This window comes from Amphiura filiformis, chromosome 3, assembly GCF_039555335.1.
Source record: "Amphiura filiformis chromosome 3, Afil_fr2py, whole genome shotgun sequence".
Classification (NCBI taxonomy): Eukaryota; Metazoa; Echinodermata; class Ophiuroidea; order Amphilepidida; family Amphiuridae; genus Amphiura; species Amphiura filiformis.
Window position 1 is genome coordinate 63,955,615 of NC_092630.1, and position 14,070 is coordinate 63,969,684.

At 34.6% G+C, this 14,070-nt stretch overlaps 2 protein-coding genes across 3 annotated transcripts in view; one reads left to right on the forward strand and one right to left on the reverse strand.

Annotated features, from left to right (window-relative positions):
- Positions 1–5,471, reverse strand: part of LOC140148937 (MICOS complex subunit Mic60-like) — a 29,531-nt gene extending 24,060 nt beyond the window's left edge. For both annotated transcript variants that reach the window (XR_011858540.1, XM_072171048.1), the window contains exon 1: positions 5,277–5,471. Coding sequence is in view for 1 of the 2 variants with exons in the window: in XM_072171048.1 (XP_072027149.1) it covers positions 5,277–5,315 (39 nt within the window). In the remaining variant the exon portion in view is untranslated. The remainder of the gene's footprint in view (positions 1–5,276) is intronic.
- A 184-nt stretch (positions 5,472–5,655) lies between these two features.
- LOC140148940 (uncharacterized) lies at positions 5,656–10,728 on the forward strand. Its single transcript, XM_072171052.1, has 4 exons — positions 5,656–5,707; positions 8,777–9,011; positions 9,379–9,510; positions 10,061–10,728. The coding sequence occupies exons 1-4, from the start codon at positions 5,671–5,673 to the stop codon at positions 10,353–10,355; spliced, it is 699 nt and encodes a 232-aa protein (XP_072027153.1). The 5' UTR covers positions 5,656–5,670; the 3' UTR covers positions 10,356–10,728.
- The last annotated feature ends 3,342 nt before the right edge of the window (positions 10,729–14,070 follow it).

Sequence of the window (14,070 nt, forward strand, 5' to 3'; positions counted from 1 at the left end):
CATGGGCCTTGTTTTGCATTTCTCAAGATTGTAGAAAAAATGTAAAAGCCTGCTAATTTTTTTTCATTGCATTTAACTAATATTTAAACAATACTAAATCAAGACTTTTTTTTTTTTTACTTCTGTTGACATAGTAGAATTTTACGGGCGAAAAGTAATGGAGTCATCATGTTTTTTGTGAAAACAGTGTGACATGAAAAGAGACATTTTAAATTCCACATTTCCCCCATATAATAATTAAAACCTTACCTTGTTTGCTATGGAAACATGAACAGAGGTCCATTTTTTATGATTGTCAACAAGATTTTATCAAATGTTGCGAAGTTTGTGTTTTTGTTTTTGCCGATTTCACACCACTCCGTAACATTTCGTGTGAGCAATGTTACGGTGTGTAAAGAGTTTTCAATCGGTCGCCAGTTTAAAACGTAAGCTTTCTGTATTGTGAAAGTTGAGTTTTGAAACAAATATGACAGTACCTTAACTTAAAAAACATATGGAATGTGCCTGTAATCCAAATCAAATAAATATTCAATGATAAATTGAGATTTTAATAACTTTGGTGTCACTCACTTTCGTTACGGAGTGAGATTTTCTTGCGATGTAGAAACGTAAACGCTATCCCTTGACAAAAATCTTGGAAATTTCCCTCCATAATTGTTTTTATAATGATCGAATAACTCATGAGATTCGACTCGCAGAATATTTCTGTGAAACACCATTTTAGTACTAAAGATCATCGCCGAATACGGACTAGTTGGTAACAGAAAACTTCATCCGTAACTGAAATTGGCATAACACAAATCTCATAGTTACGTCGTGTTCGATATGAGCTATTTTACAGTGGTTTTTGTAGATAAATATTTGTATTTGTGTATCAGTGCTCTATTTTTATTAATATTGAATGAAATGGGTAATGTATTTTTGTCTTACTGTTAGCCAAATGCCCAAGTTTCAACAAATACAGAGTTTATTTATCACGCCGTAACCTTGACCCCATATCGTTTTTGGACTCGACCATTTGATAGCAGAGGGGTGTGTTTGTTGTCAAAACATGGCGATAGGGTGGGTAAATTGTTTTGCGTGCATAGAAACTGCACTTTTTTTACAAAGCATTGATAATTATTGATATTATTTATTTATTATATTTATTACTTATCATGTTTATGTTCAAATAAGAATATTTGCTTTTCTTTTAATCCAATTTGAACTTCTAACATTTTGTCCCCCCCCCCCCCTTTAGCTTCATGACAATTCAACTTTCCAAATCTATTAGTTTTCTTTGCATACCTGTTCAGTGTTCACCATGGTGGAAGTTGCACTTTTTATAGTAAACAACTGCACAATATTGTGCTACATGGATATCTATTTAATTAATTAGACAAATATGATATATAATGCGACGAAAAAAACCACCCTGTTTTACTTTTAGGGGCGGGCGGACCTTTCAACTTCAAGTAGGGTCGGTTGGGCAAAATTTGGGGTTTTTTTTCCTGGAAGCCAAAATTACAATATCTGCAGAAGGTATAAACTATAAGTAGTTTTAGGTGGATTTTATCTTTCCATGTTAATGATTATTTTGAAATAAGTGTTGAAATATTTCATACAAGTTATTATAGATAACCCAAATGTGGTGTTTTATTAGTATAATAAAGCAAACTGTTGTTTTTATTTAACTGTTTCTACATCAACATTACAATGTTTACAAGATATGTCACTTGCAGAAAACAGCAAAATTAAGTTTATAAACCACCTGAATGATTCAGTTCTACTTTGAATAATATCTTGAGTAACATGATGCTGTAACATTTTAACTTCTCTAAATGTCTTTCAACTTTGACGCATCAAGCCAACACTAAATTTAAGGCTTGGTGTCAGAGTGACATGCGAAATGATAAGTAACCATACAATAGTTAAAATTATGTATAATGTTGCTCAGTCAGAAAATAGTCTTGTGAAAATAATTCCGCCCTGATGTGGTTACGCATTTCCTTGCATTCTGTGGTACTACATTGTACTTTAATGTCAGCGGTACTACTTTGGTGTCAGCGTTACAGGTGTGATTAAAGATAACACAAGATGTAATAGCTTGGCTTGTTGAGAGGAACCATAGTCAAACTGAGCAAAATAACTACATTTATCAATGAGGAAAATAAATCTTTGAAGTATTCAACTATTCTGAAATTTAATCAAAGTTAAATAGTGCAACGTACATCGATCTGTAGAATAAATATTTGGAAACTAGAATAAATATTTGGAAACTTATATCATTATCATCCCCAGGTAGAAGTTAATTCTGGCCACTTTGTTTGTATTTTACATTATTGAGCATGTCAACTAATATAATATTGTTTAGTTACACATTTCTCACATAATATTACTTAGTTTTGGACTTGCTATTATAATAGGTAGTGTAGATAGATAGCTTATGTAGTTCATGATGTCACTCTGTAACAGTGACACCAGTGTCAGCGTTACAGGTGTAAATGTTTTTTAACATTGAGCATTGGATATTATATTTATGACATTGTAGTAGTATTTTTGAATCTTGCCAATCACTAATGAATGCATCCTTGATTATTAAACTTCTTTTCAAAGCAAGGATAATACTTTGGTATACATTACAGTAATTTTGAAACATAATTGCCCGAATCGGACGTAATTTGACAAAATATTGGGACATTAAGTTCTCATTTTTCACAAGTATTGTCAAAGGATTAAGGATCTTTTTTTTTCCAAAGTAAAGATGTCGATAACATTTGTTAAAAACCAGCAAATCATTATCATACCTCAACTATACATTTGTTACAGCTCCAAGACAAATAAACAATTTGGTGTCATTGTTACAGGTGTTAATTTGTGTCTTATGTCTCACTTTATTGTGTTGCCGTCCAAATAGGGATTATGTTTCATTAAAGCGGATTATTTTTTTGTGAAATATGGGTTTCAGGGTGTAAAATAATGAAAACAAAATTCTCATTAACCCATTTTGAAAATTTGGTCCCAATGTCACACTCTGGCCTCCATATTTATATAAACACCCATATCCATAGCAAGCTGCAAGGCCCCGCTAATTAGTGTACTGCTTTTCTAGTGAGTGTACTGGAAACAAAACCCTGGTTTTACCTGAAAACAAATCGATTTTCTTGTATTAGAAACATCATATGGGGTACTAGAGCATGCACAAATCAGGCTGCGACAAATCGCCTGTCCGATAGCCCGGGGCAATCAATTTTTTTGTCGGGCAATTAAAACTCTGAAGAGCTGTGCCCGATCGGGCAAGTCTGAATAAAGCTTACCTGCAATAGAAAGCCTACTTATACATAAGCACAAGCTTGACTTTGGACGTCAAATCTTCAATTATTATTTCCATCAGATGAAAAAGAAAGAAAACATTTGATTTTCTAGACCTAAAAATTACAATAATTATTGCGGGAGAGCATGAATGTAATTGTATAACGCATTCCTAATTCTGATCGGCACGGCACAGTCAGTGTATTGTTGTCATGATTTCTCAGCGAGTCGGGGATTTCCGGTTGGGGACCGCAAGTCTTTTTTTGCAGTAAATATTAATTCATTTTTAGCCCGGGTTTTACCACCTACCATTTATAATAGTATCGCAAATATTATACAGTGCAGAAAACAATTTTTATAAATAATAATTAATAATAATACCATACTAATACGATACTGATATTATTTTCTGGTCTAAGCTGTCCTACGAAAATTATTGTCCTGCAAAATTACTAGCACGTTCATGTAAACATATCACTGATCTATCGTGGGAATCTGAGTGCCCATCCCTTTACAGCTGTAGGTGAAGCCCTGTATCCATGGTGATTTGACTTGTACTCGCGTGTCAGGGGATAAAATTTGCATACCAATAGCGCCACATAAACAAAACATTTAAGCAATCATATTATTGGTCAATCTGGCGATGTCAATTTGCAACATGCAGGTTATCAGGTCAACGCCCCAAGGGATTTACACGTGCGAGTAAAAGTGTGAAGCAAGCATTTTTTTGTACACAGCTCATGAGAGATTGCATTTAATCAGATCGCGTATCGTGTAAATTACCACAAAAACACTAATGCTACTTCAATAATTTAAGGTAAGTTTGATTAAAAAAAAAAACATGTTGTTATTTCATTTTTTATTCAGTGTTGTACATATCAGAATTTATACATTTTAAATTTTTATGTAGGCCCTCGGGTCTTGCATGATCATGCGAGACTTGTGAGTTAAATCTGTTTGCCGGCGGCCGGCGGCCGCACGTGACGGCACGTCGGTAGCATCACTCGGCATTAACCATGTTAACATCATAAAGTATAGGCTTATTAAAACCACAATGGCCGCCGTAAAAATAACGTTTTTTAAACTTATTTTTCCCATGGAAAATCGCGGGAATTCGCGGGAATTCTTGGGCAAGTTTGAACCAAGTTCGGGCAAGTACATTTACAGTATGGCCTGCCCGATCAGGCAAGCTAAAAAATAAAATTTGTCGCGGCCTGGCACAAATCGTAATAATGTGTAGAATATAGAAACTCTGTGTGTATCTCAATATGATAGTCATGGTATGCTTAAAAAAAATTTTTTTTTTAAGCGCAGTGATTTATAGTGCGCTACGCACAGGCACAACGCCTAGACGTTGATCCACAAGCCTCAGCACACTTTACAGGTTGTCGCTGACCACTACGGCCCACATCATTCCATAAACCATTAAACAACAATACAGGGACTGCTTCAAAAGCACACACCCTAGACATTCCACAAATATCCTTCGCAACCAGGATCAGCTCCCGAGTTTCGTACGGGTTTCAACAAGACAAATTATCAGTGAGTACCTTGTCCAGGGAATTTCAAGCTAACTCAATTTTTCCACGAGAGCATTATACTAGGCACCACCAGGGTTCGAACCCGCAACCTCTCGCACCATAGTCGAACGCCTTATCGATTGAGCTAACTTGACTGCTTAGCCTGAGTCGCTCGGCCTATCTCGAACAAAATCGCGATGCGTAGCAGTTGAAAAACGAGAGGAGTCGCTGTACTATCACGGCAATTTTTGACACCGAATAATGAATAATGAAATAGCGACCTCGTCCTTTTTTTTTCAAACATCCAATCGGAAACTAATAATCGAGTTCCATTGGCCTAATTATTGCACCACCCCTAGGCTAAGTAGGCTACTATAACTGAATGAGTACTACGACTATGACTACGTCTACGCATGTACGTCTAGACTACGCTACGGTCTACGGACTGACGGCTCCAACTATTACCTTTAAGCTGACCGAAACACTACTAGGTACCCGCAACATTTTGACTTTTATATAAATTTCTTCTTCTGTTGCTGTTAGTTGACAAACATCTCCATAAAGACCAGAAGTAGCAGCCAAAAACTAGCTAGCAAATCGTAAATTTCATAAGTTTTCTCAACTCACTCACGTCCACGGCAGATGACCTTTGACCGTACCCTTTTTCGTGCACTTTTAATCATTCCGTTTTAATAAATGTATGATCTTTTTAACATTACTTCCAGATTCTGTCTCTAATTATATCATCGTATAATATCTTAATATTTATTTATGAAATTTAATGATATTAGAGAAATATAAGCTAGGAAAATATATCTAATATTTTGATTTTATGTAGTGAGGACGTTCCAAATCTAAAATGGCTGCGCCCTTGGCAAGACTTGTGAAAAAAGGAGGTAGGGATTTTTTTCATGTTTAAGGACTAATTTAGGTGTTTTTTACTTGATATATTAGCCTTTTTAATTTCATGGCTCTAATTTTACATTTTTAATTGATTCATTTTGTCTGTGCCTTTGTTTTCAGCCTCAGTGTAGTTTTATCAAGCTAAAAGCTCAGCTCAGCCTCAGTAAGAAGTAAGCTTAGGCCAAGTAAAAATAAAAACATGTTTCTCGTCCGGGTTTTTAAAAATTAGGAGAATGAGGGGCTTTTTATTTTTTATTTTTTATTGGAAAACGACGCTAAATACCTGTATTTGGCACCATGTTTCGGTATTCGACATACAGATTGATATCTGAGAAAAGGAGGAGGCCCTTTTATTTTATTGTTTTGAGAGGTAGACCCTCTAGTGATCACAAAACTCTTCTTAAATGATGTATTTAATGCATTTACAAAACCGTAAAATAAGTTTCAACTTCTGAAACATCTTTTTCTACAAGTTATAACTGAAAGTTTACAAAATAAAAAGAAATTTGAAAAATCTTCAAAAAATGAGGAGGGCGCGGACGAGAAACATGTTTGTTTTTTTACTCGGCCTTATGCCTTATATTTATAAATTTATAAAATACAACAGGGAATGACAAAATGTATAAATTAAATTTTTTTTTATTTCCTGCACAGTTTAATATTAGTCTGAATATTAAATCAGTCCCAGCAGTCGGACGGCCATCATGCACATTTTCCGTTAAAGGTCAAATTATTAACATGTACATGCGACCTTATTGTTAAATGTCTGGGGCACTAATCAATACATGATATTAGTAGGGTGGCCACAATGCTAGCTATTGTGTGTACACCTGCCTACATACACAAATGTATGGTGGAAATTGTAACAGATTCTGCAGCAGTTGGAAAACTTTTGGGCATTTTGGAATGACCCATACCCAGTGTTGTGAGTCGGTAAATTACCGGTAATGAAAGAAAAGTCTGATGATGATTGATGAGTTGTAACTTCCAAAGTATTGATGATCCATTTTAATAACCATGTACATGTACCTGCAAATGACTGAGTGCAATACCTTGCTGTAGTGTAGTGTAGTTTGTACATAACTATATGAAAGTAAATTTTTTATTATGTAGTCCAGGACTCCAAGGTACACGATGTCAGTGAATGATCGCGTAGAAGTGAGGTCTCCTCCCCTTCTACACACTGATTACCATTTGGTTAAGGGGGTACTACACCCCTGTGGTAAATTTGTGACTATTTTTGCATTTTTCTCAAAAAATAATAATACACTGGTAACAAAAGTTACACATATTATTGGGGCAAGGAATCCAATTTCTACACTGAAATTTCAGCAACTCAAGACAAGCGGTTCAGTATATATGATAGGAAACGAGGTACATCATAGCGGTACCTTATTTCTTATCATAAATAACAAACCGCTTGTCTCGGGTCACCTAAATTCCAGTGTAGTAATTGGATTCCTTGCCCCTATAATATACATAACTTTTGTTACCACTGTGTTATTAGTTTTTAGAAAAATGCAAAAATAGACACAAATTTATCGAGGGGTGTAGTACCCCCTTAACTCAACCATCATTTGCGTCATTGTTTATCACTCCTGTGTTTATGCTCGTGTATGCTAGACATACATGTACAGCCTTAACTTGCAAATTTTTTGATGTTCTAAACATACCACTGAGGTTGGTTTTTACCATGCATGATTGTGTTTTGAGCCCAAACTTGTACTACTAAATTTTGATGATTTTCCGAATAAGCAAATGGCTGAAAGGTCTTAAAGAGCAATGACTAGCCAGAAATCAAAGTGTCACTCAGCTTTACATCTATATCCATTCCAATTTTAAGTGGTTTATTTTGTTCTGGGTCTTTGGAAGCTTTACATCTATATCCATTCCAATTTGGAATAGTTTATTTTGTTCGGGGTCTTTGGAAGCTTTACATCTATATCCATTCCAATTTGGAATAGTTTATTTTGTTCTGGGTCTTTGGAAGGAAGAATATGCGCTTCAGATTATGTGTGGGGTTGGGTGTACATGTAAGCCTGGTCAGATTGGGTTCCCAAATCCCAAATGAACATCTACCGTACTACATGTATGTGTAAGCTGCTGTTGATCTTGAACATCTCAACACTCATTCATTGGAGAGATGAAATCTTGGCAGTCATGCTAGATTCTCTGGAATAGTACACATCCTTGAAGCAAATCTTTGAACCATGCCAAGCTGGTGTGTTTCCTAATAACATTAAAAACATTTTTGAAAACAATGTTTCATAATTTCAAAATAACATTTTAAAAATGTTGTTGTAGTATTTTTTTCCTTCAAAACATAGTTGTGACCCAGGGTTGTCACTAGACTGAATTTAGTGCCGGCTAAATTTCCATGATATTTGTCCAAAATACTCTCATGCGTCACTTTCCAGCTGTTTTTAGGGTAAAAAGTACAATTTCTCTACTTTAGTGCCGGTTGGCAAGTCCTCATATTCCCTTGAGTGCCGGTTGGTCTGCCTGAGTGCTGGTTACTACCGACCGGTACCGACCAGTGTAGTGACAACCCTGTTGTGACCTTAATATAACCTGTCATAACGTTTTGACTCAAACCAAGACAATGTTTTTGTATTAGGCCCTTCACAATTGAGTCTTAGTTTCCTGTTTCATGGTTGAAAACTAGGGATGAGGCGACTTTTAATTATTAATTATCTATTAATTAATTATTTTCTTTATTTTAAAACAAGTGGTCCCAACTTACATCAACTCGTTTAGACTAGGAACATGCATTTAATTATTTTACAACTATGTTTGATTTTATACATAAGTAATGCTACATTTATGTTCTTTGTTTATTCATCATTATAGTTGATATAAACAAAGTCAGAAAGTAGCAAATGGAAGTCATTAAAAGTTATTTTAAAAGAGAAAATCCAAAATAAAAATAAAATAATTAAATATTTTGCAATTCTCTACTTTGGATGTGGGCGGGAAACAGGAAACTAAGAATTAATTGTAAAGGGTCTTAGCTGGGAAGATAACTTAATATTATGTTTAATATCATATTTGAAACTTTTCAGTTCATCTGACAACAATCATAAATTCTGTGAGACATTATGGAATCAAACACCAAACATTACTGCAGCACAGGTTTCAGCCTGTATGTTCTCAGCATATGAGAATAGCAGGTGACTCTCTAGCCACAAGATTAAGCAGGCAATGTATCATAGGAAGTCCAGGGAGCCGTCCATTCTCATCCCTTACTTCACACACAGGAACCAGCATTGCACCAACAACCGTATCCTGCTACCCTCAGTAAGTCCTCATTATGTGTTTCTTTCAGTTTAATTCAGTTCAAGCTTTATTTCAATATCACATCAAAACAATATAATCCAGACATCTAAATCATACTGAGGGAGATGATCAACATAATTGAATTGTCCTCTATATGACAAATGCCAGGACTGTACCATTTTGGCATTTTAACAAACATAGAAGGAAACTTACCTACTTTCTGCAGCATTTTGACTGATGTGTGAGGCGAGGCTTCAAAAATTTACTTTGGGAATATAATTGGATGTTTCCCAAATCTTTTATTTTCCTAAAATTAGGGGGAGGGTTCATTATCGGGCATGGGACAATTGCAGTATTACAGTATTACTGATTAATTCTTCCTTCTCAGATCATCACAGTTATTGCAGCCAACCATCAGGTTCCTGGTACAACCAAAGAGAACCATTATTAGATACAGCTTGGGTAAAGGGAAGAAGAAAACGGTCAAGGCTGTTGTATCTCGCTTCTACAGGTTTAACAGGTAAGAAGTCCCTTAGTCGATTTATTAACATTTGACATCAATTAATTACTCATCAGGGCTCCCACAGACTAAAAATTAACAAATTTGGCGTGGAAATTTCAGAGAAGGGTCAGAAGCCTTAACATTTTAATTATTAATTTGGAAATTCAGAAATGTCAAAAATAATGGAAAAGTTGCATAATTGTTTTTCAAAGAGAAAGTGGAAATTCGATATCTGATTAGGTTGTGGGAAAGTCATAGGAAAATCATGTAATTTTAAGTAAGACTGGGAGAACAGTACACAGGATATATTAAAAGTGAGATGGAATGTTTAGTCACATAGTGCATCATTCGACACGTAAGATGCTTTGCAGGACATCATGGGTTTAAATGTATAGGTAAAGTTCCCAGCTGCTATGCACAAAATGTTTTGAATATAATGAAGATGGGGAGCAGTGTCATGGAGAAAGAGACATAATTATTAAAGATTTAGGATTACAAGGTGCAAATTCCTATCATTTTATAACAATTTTTTCTTGGTTGTTTATCTTCCCGTTTATTTGTATTTCAGTGGATTATGGTTGCGATGCAGAGCAGGCCGCAGTAAAGGCCTCTGGAAGAAAAGTCTCAAACGCCGTAAACGACTCAAACCATTTGTATTTTGTAGTGGTCCACAGAGCAAGAAATTAGACTTGATGGTGACAGCATATTGGAGACGGCAAAAGAACATCCCAGATGATCCTTTGGCACCATTTGAAAATAGGAACTGGTTTGGATATAAGGAGTATCCTGGTCGTCGTCAAGTAAACAAAATGTACGAAAAAGGACTGCCGATAAATATGCCATATAACAAGAAACAGTTTTGATTGAGACTGGTCAGATTTAAACACTCACTATAGCTACCTTGGACATATTACTACACCATAAATGGTTGGAATTTCAAGTAGCAATTTCACATAGCCCTTGGTTAAGTAATTTCTGGGGTATGTACATGCATGTACTTTCATTGAGATTGCTATCATATTACAAGTATTTACATATTACATTTATTTCAGTCAAAAAGAAATCTATGCCACTGATGTCAATTCACTTGTCTTCTAACAGACTCTCACTCACTTTAGATTCTTCAAGAGTCTTGATTCCTATAATACTGCTCTACTTTAAGTATTAAGCTGAATTTATACTCAATCGCTTTTGCAGAAAAGCGATTCTCACGCATGCTCAATGTTTACTTCCGTTTTCAGTCGTCAAGCTGTCGATCAATCGATACAAATATCTGAGGCAAAAACGATGTCGCTTTTGCGAGTTGAAGAAATCTCAACTTCCAAGCGATATCGCTTGACACATGAATTCATCAGCCAATCATTTCCTATCAAATGGATCTATTATTTTGCTAATTAATTTAACTTTATCGATTATTACTTTTCTGAGATCAATTAATTCAACGCAATAAATATTGACATCAAAGGATGTTCTAAAAATGTATTTTGTGGCATTTAGAATATTTTAATTGTCATCTGCAATCGCTATCGCCGTGATAAGTACAAATGCAAAAGCGATGAGCGATGCATCGCAAAATTCAGCGATTGCTTTTCAAAAGCGGTGCATCGCAATCGAGTATAAATTCAGCTTTAGTAATGCAAAATTTCTAAAATACTGCTCTACTTAAATCTTATAGTTTATGCAAAATTTCTAAAATTATCAGGAGAGCAATTTCTAGTCTACATGTATTAGCAATATGCAAAACTAAACCCTTGTGTGCATGTATAACCATATAGGGTGATATAGGTTAACACACAATTCAATATTACTGTGACCAGCGCACTGGCATCACTACCAAGGTCAAGGTGAAACAAAATATAGCAAGGGACTTGTGAATTGTACTGGTAAACGTTGTAGTCTTTGTTTCACTTTCTTGAATCAAAACAGAATGTATGGGAGAAATGAGCATCAATCATATATTTGTTCATAACAGTTTGTTGCAGCTCTATAGAATAAACCCATTTTGCTATTAAATACAAATCTAAGAACTGAAGGAACGTTAGTTTGTGAATTTTGTCACATGTGATGATGTGAACCGATCATGGCGATCAAGCAACATGAGGATTAAGTCGGAAAATTTGGAATTTTGGTAGTGAAAAGAACAGTTAGAACTGCAGTTACTGCAGTTTTATGTTTTGTTACTGCAGTTTTATTTAACTGCCATTTGAAATATGAACTTGGATGAAGCACATAAGGATGTGAAAGATTCATTCATTCATGGTTTATTAAAAGACACAGTCGCAGCTGAAAGTTGAATTGATGTGAAATTTACAATCAATAAAAAATGCATGACATATGAAGAGCTTTGTTTCAAAACCCCTTACATCCACTTGCCCAATTTGAGAACACATCAAAAAATCATCAAAATAATCACTGATATAAGGGGTTTGTAACAAAAGCAGTTTTTGGCGGATGCTGTAGGATGAGCATCCCACAAAAACTGCTTTTGTTACAAACCCCTTATATCAGTGATTATTTTGATGATTTTTTGATGTGTTCTCAAATTGGGCAAGTGGATGTAAGGGGTTTTGAAACAAAGCTCTTCATATATTAAAATGTATTTTAAAAAAACCACATAGAGCACATATTCAACCAAGGGACAAGACCTGCAACCAGATCCCAAGGTAAGAAAAGTCTGCAGCTGAAAGATAATGTCAGCCTATTTTCAAAAACATTAAAAAAATTGGGGTTGAGTCAAAAGGGATGGATAATTATGTATGGTTTGGCCATTATGTTTGGTTGTCTTTTACTGTCTGCACCAAAACTAGGAAAGTTTTCCTATATTTTTATTCTACTACAAAAGAATACCTAATCTAATTTTGAAAAACCTGAAAAAGTTAGGGTTTTTTGCATTTTAAATTATGATTAAAAAGATTTGAAAATGGTTTATAGTTCACATGAATGAAGTGGTATAATAGTGAAATATCCTTATTCACGTCTTCATTTAGTTCAATATGACGTTTTAACTATGAAATCTTGAAAAAAAAAAGAATGGAATTTTTTTTCTTCCTGTGCTCCCACCCCAGGAAAGTTATAGAAGGCAACCAAACATTTTTTTTCTTGGCCTTATCAGATGAGGGATAAATGTATAGATGCAACAGAAAGTATACAATGAGACTGCAGTTTATTATTAAACATGGGTTTATTCACAATGTTAGCAATTACATTTCATAATTTGAAACAACATGTAGTCAATAAATACATGCAATTTCAAAACTCTGGATGGATTTTGTTAAAATATGCATAGTTATGTAGATTAATATTCAAATTCAATAAGCTTGCTTTATGTACACAAATTACTCAAAATAAACAAGGCATGTGTATGATATCAAACACTAAATATGACATCGGATACCACTGTGCAAAATTTTGCACTACCCAATAAAGCATATATAATGTGAGTAAGATTGTACTATAACACAAGAAACCTGAAATTATTATTCCAGTTTTATCAAATATCTTAGTCTACAAATGATCAGATAATTTTACATAATTATCTTTTAAAAAAATGCAACAATTAAACATTTGGCAACTTATAAATTGCATTTTCATATTCAGAAGAATAATTATTTTAGAAGTACTGGTGCCATTACAGTGTATATTATATCAAAATAAAGTAAACAGTTTGAAAAATGCCACTAGATTAAGGTATTTGGTTAAAATGCTCTAGTTGATACATGTATCAATATCTTGTCCTCCCACACAAGTGTAAAATCACGGGTGTGTGACCATTAATAAGGATTCAGTGGCTATTTTTGTGAGCCGAGTAAATGTATGCAATACACAAAGTCAATTAAAATCAAAACAACATGATCTCCGGATCTTACACCACTGTAAAGATTTCTTCTTGTAGGGCTATCTGAAATTCCAAGGTTTTTGCAAGTCCTCCTGCAGACCTTGATGAACTCCAGAGATGTGTAATTGCACAAGTTGGCATCCTCAGGCAGGACAGACCTCTCATTAGACATGGTGTGAATAGTGCCATGTTGAGGAAATCTGAAATCTGCATGCAAATATTAAATGGTGGCCGTGTGGAAGACTAAGACTGTCAATTACTGTAAAGAAAGTGGTGGAACATGTGATTTTCATGTTGTGTTGATTTTAATTGACTTTGCACAATTGTATTTTTTTACTCTGCTTACAAAAATAGCCAGGTTCCGAGTCTTTGTTAATGGTCGATGATCACACACCAGTGATTTTACAGTTTTGGGAGGACAAGATAATGAGTCGGCTATCAACTGGAGCATTTTGACCAAATACCTCATGTTATGTATCATGCTTTTTTATCTAGTGGCATTTTTCAAACTTTTTACTTTATTTTGATACACCCTGTATATCAAAAGAGATTAAAAATGCATGCAACAAATTCTGCTTGTGCCTGTTACTTCAGGTTTAAAATAAAACCTATTTTTAGTGTTAAAATCATGCAAAAAAGTGTCTTTATCGTACACAGGAAAGAAAGAAAAACAAATAGGGATAACTTAAATGAACAACAACCTGTCTGGCTATATTGATTATATTAAATATTGAGTAATATAA

Coding starts and splice junctions, on each gene's coding strand:
- LOC140148940 (XM_072171052.1), top strand. CDS start 5,671: ATGGCTGCGCCCTTGGCAAGACTTGTGAAAAAAGGAG. Junction 5,708..8,776: donor AAGACTTGTGAAAAAAGGAG/GTAGGGATTTTT, acceptor GAAACTTTTCAG/TTCATCTGACAACAATCATA. Junction 9,012..9,378: donor ACCGTATCCTGCTACCCTCA/GTAAGTCCTCAT, acceptor CTTCCTTCTCAG/ATCATCACAGTTATTGCAGC.